This window comes from Haliotis asinina, chromosome 13, assembly GCF_037392515.1.
Source record: "Haliotis asinina isolate JCU_RB_2024 chromosome 13, JCU_Hal_asi_v2, whole genome shotgun sequence".
NCBI lineage: Eukaryota > Metazoa > Mollusca > Gastropoda > Lepetellida > Haliotidae > Haliotis > Haliotis asinina.
In genome coordinates, this window is record NC_090292.1 from 26699511 (window position 1) to 26713779 (window position 14269).

General features: G+C 38.1%; 1 protein-coding gene across 2 annotated transcripts in view; it reads left to right on the top strand.

Moving 5' to 3' along the window:
- The window catches only part of LOC137260336 (unconventional myosin-Va-like), a 148515-nt gene that overhangs the window by 33912 nt on the left and 100334 nt on the right, over window positions 1–14269 (top strand). For both annotated transcript variants that reach the window (XM_067798014.1, XM_067798015.1), the window contains exon 2: window positions 5229–5336. In XM_067798014.1, the coding sequence (XP_067654115.1) occupies window positions 5229–5336 (108 nt within the window). The remainder of the gene's footprint in view (window positions 1–5228; window positions 5337–14269) is intronic.

A 14269-nucleotide genomic window follows, 5' to 3' on the forward strand; every position in this document is an offset into this window, starting at 1 on the left:
TGACAGTCAGTGGCCACATATTGATTTGGTGAATTTTTGATAGCATGGTGAACCTGTTGTTTATGTTGTGTCATGGGGAAATCTGAATCTGTTCATCTGGTGAATTTTTGATAGCATGGTGAACCTGTTGTTTATGTTGTGTCATGGGGAAATCCGAATCTGTTCATCTGGTGAAGTTTGATAGCATGGTGAACCTGTTGTTTATGTTGTGTCATGGGGAAATCCGAATCTGTTCATCTGGTGAATTTTTGATAGCATGGTGAACCTGTTGTTTATGTTGTGTCATGGGGAAATCTGAATCTGTTCATCTGGTGAATTTTTGATAGCATGGTGAACCTGTTGTTTATGTTGTGTCATGGGGAAATCCGAATCTGTTCATCTGGTGAATTTTTACCTAACTGATAACCTTGTATTTATGTTAATAATAATATGTGCTTGATTTGCATTTTTGAAGATGCTATTTGATGAACTTAAAGAATTTACTGGATTTCATTTTCTTTTTTATTCTTTCATACAATGTTTCAGGGCCTAGGCTTCATCTTTTCACGATTAACAAGCCCTGATATGTTGCAGCATATAAAAGAAGATTAAATCCTGAAAATTCTTTATGTTCAATAATAATACAGGGGTTAAAAAATCCCATCTCCTGACGCCCAGGCCAAGCTAGGTTTCATTTCACACAATCAAATAATGGTACCTTACTTGTAAGTGGGCTACGAGATAACTTCTGCTTACAGTTTCAAGCCGCAAATAAACTTGGATTTCATTTCATATCTGCTCAAAATGTAGCTACTGCATTTCACAGTGATAATAAAGTAGGGTTATCTTTCTTTGCTGTTTATCACTTCTCAATAAGTAGTCCACTAAACATTGCCCTCAAGTACCATGTTGAATGATATATTCTTTCGTAATTACAGCATCATGATTATGTCATAAGAATCAGGGCAAGTGGAAAAAATTGGTAGGACAAGTCACTTTCTTAAATTCACTTTCCCTGTGGCTTTTGAAGAAAAACATTTGAACCCCTTTAATTAGGCCACTTATATAGTACTGAAATCCATGCTGCAGGGTTTTATACAGACTTTAAAATAGAAGAATCATGGAGACTCACAGTATTCATTTTGGGGGTCATTTTCAATATTTAGGTGTCATGAAAGTTTTGGTGTTATGTTTATTTGTGTGTATCAAAAAGCAAGACTTTTGCAAAGATTTTGTTGTGTTGTGTTATGTTGCCTTTTAAATGTTACAGGTAGTTAATAAATAGTATATGTTTCAGCGTTCAGTGAATCAGTCATATTCTCATAACATATTAACAACATGCAGCATGCTGGACAGATGTCCGTGCCTGTGATATATATTCACTGTAGCATATAGTTATTAACATAAATTGAAAGAAATATCTAAATTAATGAAGACCAGACTAAAACTGTCATTGTTTGCTGGTCAAATTGATGTTATTGAACTGATTTCTGAGACTCCCTCATAAAACTCAAGTTGATTCGAATGATAATATTTTGAGACAAAATTGTTGTGTCAGATACGCAGGAATCATGTGTCATGTCAAATGTGATTACCGGATAACCCACGCTGTCTGAGAGACACTAAAAAGTTAATAGTGATGGAAAATCGGGAAAATCAGGAATTTATAGATATTGAACCCGGAACGTCTCCAAAACAAGGTATTAGTGTGAAATAAGAGTTTACTGGTCTGAACTGTCAGACCTCCCTATTCCACTTAGGGCAGTGGGGTAGTGCCACCTCTGCCATTTTGCTCAGAGACAGGCATGACACACTTCATAAAATAGGGGGCAGGAGGGTTATGTTCACTCATCACGCCACCGAAGAGCCGTGTTCAGTTCCCTACATGGGTAGTATGTATGAAGCCCATTTCTGGTGTCCCCTGCTGTGATATTGCTGGAATATTGCTAAAAGTGGTGTAAAACCCAACTCACTCACTCAGTTCTTTGGCTATAGTTTGTGTTGGTTATCAATATCGAGTTGCAGATTGGTAGTATAGGTGTTGGAGCTTTCATTTGTCACTCTGAAGATGTGTTCTTGATTTCCCAGGTGTTGCTGAAATATTGCTGAAATATTGCTAAAGGTGGCGTAAGGCCAAACTCACTTACTCCATTTTGGACTGGGACAGGGTGGAGCTTGTACATGAAGCCCTAGTAATGGTCACGTGATGGGTTGACCTTTGACATTTCAGGTCTATTGTGGATTGATGCATGTTGTTGGATCAAACAAAAGGATCAAACCGTTCACTGTAATTACTGCAGGAAGCTGACTGAAAACCTTTCTTATTGATGTCAACACAATTAAAGCCACAGCTCATAACTCAAGATAGAACACAATGACACAACAATGAAGTCATAACGTAACACAAGACATGACATAAACCCCAATATAATCCAGTACACATTAAGCTAAAACCACACATTACAAAGTTCTAGCATCACATCACAACTCTATCCAAGAAGTTTAGTATTGAATGAGATAGTTTTGATAGTAGATCCTATTTGGTGGCATGATGTGTCAGAATGCAACTTCCGAATGTGAACTCTGTACACCATTGCACAGTGCAAACAACTCAGTACTGCAAGGTTCAGAGTTTTCCATACTCCTTGTAGTGCTGCTCGTTTTGTAAAGCACAGTGTAACGATGTTCGAAGTTCCATACAGCAAGTTACGTTATGAAGATTAAAAACAGGTAGAAAGCAACGGGATTATCTTTGACAGAACAAAATACCGACAAAGCCTTTCACATAACAATAGATTTAAATACTTTATTATTTCTAATTGTAGGTGAGCAGGATGCAGTTCTTATTGTTTTATCGCAGGTAATTTTGAGTGTGATTGATGCGAGAAAATCGTGATATCACTGTCCAGTCCAAGTCAATCTCTGTAATACAGACACACGACTGTTAAAATCACATTAAAATGCAACACAGGAAAGGACCCACATCACAATTCAGCACACACTAACAGGAACAGGGAAAGTGAACTTTGACAGTGGGCTAATTTCAGGATTATTAGCCATTTTCTGAAATTAGAATGGGTCACTGTTCATGTATTGATAGTAAACTTCAACATTTGTATGAACCATTTTGTATTCTGATGTGCAAAATGGCCCACAGCACCTGCCTTTACCAATCCATACATCAAGCTAAGCTCACATCACAGCTCTACGTATGACACTAAGCTCACTACACAATAAATGTTGTAAAAACATTGATGACATGGGACTTTTTAAACGTCCTTGCTGAGTTTGAAAAATGTAACTATTTCAATGTAGGCTTTATTTCACATAAGACTGGAACATAATTTGAATCTTAAATTCAATTAAAATCTTAAAGTGAGACCAATTTCTAGTGTTCCCCACTGATAGCTGGAATATTGCTAAGAACTAAACTCACTCACTCACGCTGAGAAAATATTTGATGAAAAAGGAGGGAGAGTGTAAGCATTAATGTATTGACCAATGTGGCGAAAATGAGGACTGTATTAATACATAACAAAAGCAGCAGGAGACTAACGACTAACAGGATGGGACGCCGACTTGGTTGACATGGCATTGTGTAGACCGATGCTCATGCTGTTGATCACCGGATTGTCTGGTCCAGACCACGTGATCATACTGCTGAAATATTGTAAGTGCAGCATAAGTGTTATACCTACCCCTTGAGTAAAAATACCATTTAGACTCAGTTGGTCAAGTTGTGTCAAAAAGAACAAAATCTGCTCGATGCATTTATACATTAGTGAATTGTGGTCGACATGGTCATACCTACATTGATGTTTCATTCATGCAGACACTTGTTTTGCTGATCAGCTTTATGTGAATTTGTCGACGGGGAACGTCATCTGTGCTGTCTCAGACCTGACAGCCCTGCTGTAGTCATACTTATCACTATCACTGCCTATAAACCTGATGAATATCTTGCGCTTTAGGAGGGTCAATATGTTTTGGATTGCAGTGTAGTATTGATCCAGAATCTGATATTCATTACTGCAGTGAATATTAATGGCATATATCTTGGGGCATTGTGGGCGAGCTTCAAGGCGCCAGGCTAGTGATCCAGTGAGCTCGAGGTGTCGGGATTGAGCCCACCTGTGACTGGGTGTAAAATGCTTAGAGTCAACTTTGTGTGCAGACTCTTTCCAAGTTGTCACAACCCCTAGTGTGCAGTACACAAACCTGCGCACTTAAAAAGAATCCACGAATCTATTGGCATATGACCTGATTGTGGCCACATGAATATGTGCATACACCTAGTTGCAGGTACAGCAACATACAGTAAACATGGACAAAGTACTGTGACTATGTGTCCCAGTCCACCCAGCTGTGAATGGGTACCTTGTAGGATAGGAAAGCCGCAGTACCTCTGTGAACAAAGTGTATACTCCAGAGGGAGCTGAGATTGATAGCCCAATGGGATTGATATACGGTGATCAAGGGACAAAAATACCAGCGCCCTGGGCATGTACTAGTTGCATAGATATGTGCACTATATAAATATACTATTATAATAATAATGATATTTTTGATCACGTAATAATTCAATCCAGCCTGTTATCCCATGGCTGCTGATTGTTCTGAGGACTGCTGAAAATCCATTGATGGATATATATCTACAGACATAAGAATTTTGTGTGGATCTGTAGATTTCCGGGATTTTAGTTTAATTTTGCACATATTTGAGATCAATGTAAATCTGACATACGAGACCCGCAGATGTCCTGGCTAAATTTTCAGTGTTTCTTTGTGCTTTCACGTTCTCATGTCTGATATTGTTCTCAAGTGTTCAGTTTCACAGTGACTTGGATCAGAATAAACTGTCACATTCAGCAGGGAGGTAATGATTAATACTTTCTTTGGTCTACTTTGACATCTATTTTCAGAAGTTCCTGTCATAGTTTTGTCATTTTTGTCCGAGGTAGAATTGATCTTCAGCAACCCATGCTGAGGTAACAAATGGGATCAGGCTGTGACAGACTCACTGCCTTGGTTGACATATGGCATCATATCCCAAAATGCATAGATCGATGACATGGCTTTTAATCACTGGATTGTATGATCCAGGGTTGATTACTCCCATGCAGCTGGAATGTTGTGAGGTTAAACTGGGAAAAAAAAGAAGTTTTTTTGTTGTAGATACCCTCATTCTAGCACCTTCGTATATGAGTTTTCTATGGACTCCTGTTTATGTTTATGTCTATTGTTTGCAGGGAGCACGGGTCTGGATCCCGGATCCCGAGGAGGTGTGGCGAGCTGCCGAGCTGCTGGAACCCTACACTGGACAGTCCAAGCTTAAAATACAGTATGAGGAGGGAGAGGTGAGTCTGCTATGATAGGCCACTGAGGATTTGTGGGATATGTGGGGCAGCCACTGCAAGCTTTGTGGGATATGTGGGGCAGCCACTGCAGGCATTGTGGAATATGTGGGTCAACCACTGCAGGCATATGTGGGTCTTCCACTGCAGGCATTGTGGGATATGTGGGTCTGCCACTGCAGGCATTGTGGGATGTGTGGGTCAGCCACTGCAGGCATTGTGGGATATTTAGGGCAGCCACTGCAGGCATTGTGGGATGTGTTGGTCAGCCACTGAGGTATTATTCAATTTATTGGTCATGTGGGCAATCACAGTGGGTTTATGGGACAAGTGAGTCAGCCACTGAAAATTATGGTATGTGCAAGTCAACCATTGGGATTACTGATGCATTGTGGAATGTGTGAGTCAGCCATTGCATTATTGCACATGGGGAGCAGTGATTAAGGTATTATGGGACACTGGTCAACCATTGGGACTACTGATGCATTGTGGGATGTCTGGGTCAGCTATTGGAGCTAATGTGCATTATGGGACTTTTAGGTTAGCCACTGATGCATTTAGGGACTTGTAGATCAGCCCACTTGTTCATTATGAGACTTTTAGGTCAGCCACTGATGCATTTTGGGACTTGTAGATCAGCCCACTGGTTCATTATGTGACTTTTAGGTCAGCCACTGATGCATTGTGGGACTTGTAGATCAGCCCACCGGTGCATTATGGGACTTTTAGGTCAGCCAGTGATGGATTGTGGGACTAGTAGATCAGCCCACTGGTTCATTATGGGACTTTTAGGTCAGCCAGTGATGGATTGTGGGACTAGTAAATCAGCCCACTGGTGCATTATGGGACTTTTAGGTCAGCCAGTGATGGATTGTGGGACTAGTAGATCAGCCCACTGGTTCATTATGGGACTTTTAGGTCAGCCAGTGATGGATTGTGGGACTAGTAGATCAGCCCACTGGTGCATTATGTGACTTTTAGGTCAGCCACTGATGCATTGTGGGACTTGTAGATCAGCCCACTGGTGCATTATGGGACTTTTAGGTCAGCCAGTGATGGATTGTGGGACTAGTAGATCAGCCAACTGGTTCATTATGGGACTTTTAGGTCAGCCAGTGATGGATTGTGGGACTAGTAAATCAGCCCACTGGTGCATTATGGGACTTTTAGGTCAGCCAGTGATGGATTGTGGGACTAGTAGATCAGCCCACTGGTTCATTATGGGACTTTTAGGTCAGCCAGTGATGGATTGTGGGACTAGTAGATCAGCCCACTGGTGCATTATGGGACTTTTAGGTCAGCCAGTGATGCATTATGGGACATATGGATCAGTCAGTGATGCATTATAGGACTTGTATACAGCCAGTGATATTTGCTGAAATATTGCTAAAAGCGACATAAAACTAAACTCGCTCTCTGGATTATCTTGTCCAGTCTTGATTGATATTGACATTGTATATTTGCTTGTCATCACAATAACAAATACTCGAAGTCTAAAACTGAATAAAAGTTTCAAAAGTTCCTTCCAACATGCCAGATGTTTGGCACCTTCATTCAAATGTAATCATATGCCCTAAAGCAGGAACTGAAAAAAGATATGCACCAACAGAGTTTAAGAAATACCCACTTGCATTAAGTGGCTGAGGTCGAGGTAGTCTTCTTATATCTGGTGACCTTGCTTATCAAGCTCCTGCACAATATTTTTTCGACTGCAGTTGTGTTGTGGTATCTGTTTTGAGAACAGATTCCCCACATCTGTACTGTATGTGAAGCCATATCTGGTGTCCAATGCCGTGATATTGCTGGAATATTGCTAAAAGCAGCATAAAACCATACTCATTCGATCAATCACTTGAGAAGAGGGGAGGTTGATTCTATCTCCTGCCAAAATACCCCGAAGATCCAGGTTATGTAGATCACAATGTCTTTCAGGTGCGTAGGACATTGAAGTTGATGTTCAGGCACACATACATGGAGGTATTTGGAATGCAGAGTGAAAATTGATTTGTTGTAAGTTCAAAGCTTGTAGGAAGTTTAGCAGTTTAATTGCATGTTCCTGCAAATGAGTTTGTGACATTCCAGAAAGGACTGAGAAGGAATCTGTTTGCATGACCTCTTCCAGCCTTTGACCTACAACCCCCAACCCTGACCCAGACCTCTTGGCATTGACCCTGTATTGTTTACTAATTCATAATCTCACACTGGTCTTATCATTGGACATCCAGGGGTGTGTCTATTACATTGTACCATGTCTTAACTCATCTTTGTGGATTTGATCAGTCAAGAGCTTAAAACCATATCCTCATTAAAGATAAACCTAGAAGTTGATCAAGTACATCTTTTACGTAACAGATCCAAAAGATACTTCTGTCAAAATTAATCTTTTCAAACTCTGATCCATCTAATGCATTATTTTTATTTTTGGCTTAGCCACTGCAATCCTCTTTACTTAATTTAGAGTTCACATTTTTTCTGAACTTGCCTATTTTCACAAAACTTGTCAAGTTATTCTTTTACAGGAAACTAATGTATTATAAAAAAAAATAAATTGCAGTGACAGTGGGTGTTGATTATTTTCTGTATTGAGAAGCAAAACCTTCCCAGTAGAGGTGTGACAATACAGAAAATTCATGGTACAATGCGTATCACATTATCTTGGAATGATACAATATGATTTGATGCAGATTACGATATGCTATGTTTAGTTACTTTCTTTAAAAACATATATTTTTATATCAAGTAGCAGTGTAATATTGACATAACCACCAATTACTAGCAAAAATAAACAATTTTCGGTCAAAGACAATGTATCACAATATGAATAAAAGTATCAATATAATTATTGTCCGATAAAGCATCATGATTATCGATACTACGATATATCATCACAGCTTTACTTCCCAGTGCAGTGATGTAGCTGAGGGTTATGTAACTCCGATGGTTGATCCCATGTTTGACCAACCATATGTATGTTCAACTACTTATATGTTATATATGCTTCTGTAGCTCCTTAAAAATTATTTCTTAGGCCTTAAAAATACCCCAAAAGTCTTACACTTGATGGCTGATAATCTGTGCGAACCCCTCTTTTCTTCTCAGAAAAGAGTACTATCTTAATTTCAGGGCTTGGTATAGTGCTTTGTTGCACCTAGTTTTGAATATGGGTCTAATTTGCACAAGGTGCAAGTCAATTTTTAAGGAATAAATACACAATGAATATAACATTTATAAGCATGAATAACTATGCTTTCTTCTAAACTTTGAATAGTAATTGGACAGAAACATTGCTAATTATAAACACATTTTGTTTTACAAACAGCTCTTGTTAACAGGGATCTGCAGTCTCCGTGTTGCTATGTTTTCATGGGTACTACATCACGGTAATATGTTTATGTGCACCAAAACCTCTGATGTTTTAGCACACTACATTGCAACTGGAATTTGGCTGGTGCAACTGGGTCTTTATCTTAGGTTGCACCTGGTGCAAGTAGGTTAACATGTCTTGAATTGGACTATAAATTTCCAAATGAAATTTATTTAAACTATTCAACATTTAGTTAAACTAAGTGAAAGACAGCTGGTAAAATAATCAAAAAGCACATCAGTAGTATATAATGTGGCAAAAAAAAAAAGTGTGAAAAAAATGAGAAATGCAGTAAAATGAAAAGTGGCATGAGATATGAGGAAAATTGTTTTCAGGATGGGAACAATTTCTAAGTCATACTAGCTTTAACAATCAAACAACTAATTCCCCTAAATGGTCCACTCCCCCTGAATGGTCCAGAGTGTTTCTTGAGAAGCCGTCCACCATCTAAAATCTAAGATCTGTCCATGGTTCTAGAGCAGCTCTCTGTCAGGAGCAGAACGAAGTCCACAGACGCTAATAAGGTTATCTGAGACAGCAACTAGCAGCTGAAGTTGGCGACTGTAAGTAGCTCTGTCCTCTTGACTTGTGTCAGTAAGGGCTGGCTGTGTTTTGTCGGCTTTTCTTCACAGGACATATGAACTTGGCACCTCTTGGTTAACTGCACATCTTGAGAGAAGTATTTCTTTTTGAAGGTTTTGAATAAGGAGTAAGATACCATAGATTATTTGTGGCCGGTTTCTGTAAGGATATGCCGATTCTGGCACAAGGAGGCTCCTTGTATTGCAGATTGCACAAGAGACAGTTACCACATGGGATAATGAACTAGCTTAGAAATGATGAGATTGTCCTGAGAGATAGTAGAACATAAATAATATCAGAGTAGTTATTTGTTTTATCAACATCAGGTAATGTCCCTCATCCAGATTTGTTTTTTCTCTTAAAATCACTTTTCTTCCTCCCACCACATCCCCCATCCAAAAAAAGACAAACAAACAAACTGTAAAAAGGAGTATTTTTTTTTTAATCAATGTTCTATTTTCTAATTTGAAAAGTCAAGCTAGAGAGTGACATATGATCCAAACAGAATCTTGACTGTTACAGAGTGTACCGAGCGTAAAGATATCATTTGCCTTATATGGTATTTGGTCCGAAAGACAATTTTTCATTTTTGAGTCTCAGAAAAAACAGAACATCCACTTTCAGTTTCAGAGACACAGGCAATAAAACTGTAAAGAAGCTTAGCCTAATACAACGGGTGTCCTGAGGGACAGTGGAAGTTAAGACAATCATGGTTGTGAGATAGCTGTGGTTATTCTAGCCTCATGGCTTGAAGTCCATCATGTCCCATAGTGGTGCAATATGTAACACCCACCCTTGGTATCCTCTACAGTGATACAACTAAATCAGCTAAACTCACTCATTCACTGTTGGGTTGCACCTAATGCAACCTCTTCAACCTTCTTCTAAATCACACCCTGCAGTAGCTACAGCTGATATATACTGCTCAACTTTTTAGAAAAGTATTTCATTTTGCCTTGTTAGCAGGTAATGAACCAAGACAATCCTTTCTGTATTGGCTTGACACTTGTTAACATTAACTAGATCCGTTGACTCCTTGTTAGTTGGTTATGAAACAGTGAGAGTGGAACTGACTTGCCGCATGTAATGCAGTGTTTTGACATCTGTCAGCAGTGTTTAGTAGATGCACTGTTAGTCTTGTTAGCAGGAGCTGAATGGTGACAACTTGGGGCATGGAATTCAGTGGCTTGACCTTTGTTAACAATGTTCAGTAGATAAATTGTTGACCTTGTTAGCAGGAGCTAAGTGATGACAACTTGGGGCATGGAATGTAGTGGCTTGACCTTTGTTAACAATGTTCAGTAGATAAATTGTTGACCTTGTTAGCAGGAGCTAAGTGCAACTTGGGGCCAGATTTGCAGTGGCTTGGCCTTATTGTTAACAATGTTTAGTAGATGAATTGTTAACCTTGTTAGCAGGAGGTGAGTGATGACAACTTGGGGCATGGAATTCAGTGACTTGACCTTTGTTAACAATGTTTAGTAGATGAATTGTTGACCTTGTTAGCAGGAGCTAAGTGATGACAACTTGGGGCATGGAATGCAGTGGCTTGACCTTTGTTAACAATGTTTAGTAGATGAATTGTTGACCTTGTTAGCAGGAGCTAAGTGATGACAACTTGGGGCATGGAATGCAGTGGCTTGACCTTTGTTAACAATGTTTAGTAGATGAATTGTTTACCTTGTTAGCAGGAGGTGAGTGATGACAACTTGGGGCATGGAATTCAGTGACTTAGACCTTTGTTAACAGTGTTTAGTAGATGCATTGTTACCAGGTAAAAAAAAATCCGTGACAATCAACAGACTTGGGTCATGAGATGCAGTGTGGTTTGATTGATGTTGACAATGTTTAATATATGCATTGTTAGCCATGTTGGTCATGAATGGTAGTTGATAGAATGGAGTGGTTTGACATTTTGTTAGCAATGTTTAGCAGATGCACTTTTAGCCTTGTTAACCTTGGTAACATTGTTACTCACCATTGTATGATTCTCACCCACACAGGGCCATTGGAGAGTAAGTACCAAGGGCGATCACCCCTTTCAAAAACCCAAACAACAGTGGATATCTCTTCGGGTAAATAGGCCTGGCGACTCAACACCATATTTGTTAAAAGTTCTAGTTGGAAAAAGTGCTTTTTAAGTTTCGTTTTTATCACTTGCAAGGGAGACAACTAACAATGGCTGCTCTGTGTATAAAAAGTGAATGAAATGTTTAGCTCAGCCCTTGTCAAAGGAATAATTTTCTTTAATGTCTTTTTCGCTAAATATGAAACTCATATGAATATCCTATTAATTAGTAACAACAAAGCTACAATTCTTGTATTTCACCTTGACATTTATAAAATCTTCAGATTTCAGCAGAATCTATCAGCTATCCACGATCAAAGTGGATATAATGTAAAGCTCAGTTTACATTAAAGGAACAGTTTATTGGGATTTATTTTTTGCTAAATATAGAATTCATGCAAAAAATGCCTCACAAAGAAGTTATCCATAATCAGTCTTGCAAGAAATAGAACTAGCGCAAAATATTGGATCATTGGATCAGTTACAATGATGGTAATGATGAATGCACCCATTTTTAGTGGTTATTATAACACTAAATTTAGTGTTTGGCTTTTACGCATTTGAGTAAATTAATGGTTAATTTGTTTTATTTTTAACAGGCATAAAATATATCAAAAGTACAGAGACATTTCAAGTTTTATGATTACAATTTCTGCATTGACATTTGAAAATTCTGAAAATAAATTCTAGCCATCTCAGAATAAAATCCTTCTCACATTGTCAGATGACATCATGTGAGCTACAGTTAGACATTCCATTATTAGATGTGGCAGAATTTCTGTGATGTCTCCCAAAAAAATATTGACTACATATATCTGTATTTCTACATATAGCATCCACCATAATAACGTTAAACAAATTCAACATATATGAAAACGTTTTTTCAAGATTTCAGTATTCAAATTTTCTTTTGCAAATAGCATTTTGTAAAATTTTTAAAGAATAATTTCTTGATATCAGGTGGGTATTTTGTTTCATCCACTATGGAAATGTTAATCATAATAGCTAAAATATTTATAAAGATTAAAATAGTATTCTACTAGGCAATTATGTTTTTTTACAAATTAGAGTTATGGCTCGATTTACCTACTTGCACCAGGTGCAACCTAAGACATAAATCTCGTTACACCAGCCAAATTCCATCTGCACTGTTCCTATTTAGAAGACAGACTATTTAATCATCCACATGATGAATATTGTCATATGAAGTAGAATATTTTGTCTTATTTGAGACATTTTGAAAACGATGCAGTGAAAATGATGGACATAAAGAAAGCAGAAAAAATCCAATGGCTATGGGTTGCTCCAAAAGGAAGTGAAGCTGTTTGTATGTTTCCCTTGCAATGTGATGTTTTGTATTAGTTAAGCATGGAAAGTATCTCATCAAGTGAATGTAATGCTTTTGTAAAGCTCTAGTTGAAGTTGTGTTTAAATTGATCTTTTCTTTTAGCGAGCATGGATATTGGGACTTTGATCCCTTTTGAAGTTTATGTTCCATGTTAATTCATCCACATCACAACTGTTATTTACTTATGTGTTATTTCAGACCAGATAATGATATATATTTTTTGGGTATAAGTGAAGAGAGAGTAAAACAACAATGAAACAACACAAGTTGTTCAGGCCTATTGCCCTCTTTACATGTAATGCTTCTTTCTGAGCATGTCATGGAGTGATAGTCGTAGTTGACTTCTCTGGGTCAACACGACCTGGTTACTTCTCAGGTCATCATAACCCTATATTATTTGTGCCCTCTTTTCATGTAATGCTTCTTTCTGAGCATGTCATGGAATGATTCTTGTAGTTTATTTTTTGGGGTCAAAGTGACCTAGGTGACTTGGTCAACATGACGTAGTTACTTGTCAGGTCACCATGAAATTTAAACATAGTGCTGTCATTGAGAAAAGGTATTGGTTCTCTTGTACTGAGATATTCTGACAAAAGATCACATTGTTGTATTCACTGAAGTTAAATTTAGACTGTAACATTATTTTTAAAAAACAAAACATGCTTAGTTCTGTGGGTTAAAAATGGATGTTTAAACATTCAGGTATTAAGATGATTTCTGATAATGTCACACTTTAGCAATGATGGCATGTTTTCAATGACAGCGCTAACATGACAATGCATGCACAACTTAGGCAACTTTCCACAAGGTGATCTTAGCGCTAAGACACGGTGCTTCTTCTCTTTTCATGTGCACAAATATGCTGCTAAGACAAACGTGAAAAACGGTTTTGTTCTCTCAGTACATGGACATAAATATACAGCAGACTTTACACTTAGAATTCTCGAGTCTTGGCGCTACCTTTCAACAAGCAGGTCTCCTACCAGATCTAAGTTACGATCATCGTAGAGCCATAAAAGTTCAGAGTCCAGTCAGTCTATGTCCAGTTATGGGAGTCATGATCTTATAAATATGGCAATGGTATTGGAATCCCAACAGTTGCAAGTCTATTATAGTGTATGTGAGTTATGATCATCTTAGACGTATGTTGGTTGTACGTGCATCAGTGATCGTGGTAGGTTTTGCGTGAGTGCAGAAATAAAATTATAAATATGTAGTCCAAATCTTTTGCATGTGAAATTTTCAGTACAATCCTGAATCATGTTAAGATTTATTGTTTGTCTATATGCTGTGGTTTTACGGTACTTTTCAAAATTATGTAGATCAGAGTCTATGCATCCAAAACGCACGAATAAAATATTTTTTGCGTGGTTTAATTATTTTGGGTTTTTTTGCGTGAAAAATGCATGTTTCTGCGTTAATGCGAACAATGGTGTATGTTAAGGCTACAGATACAATTGCCTTATAGCCAGAACAGTAATGGATTTGTGTTAAGGTTTGGGAGTTTAGATCATCTGATGCCTATGTTAGTCGTAAGTCTGTGTTTAAGTAGAGCAGTTACAATCATCTTAGAC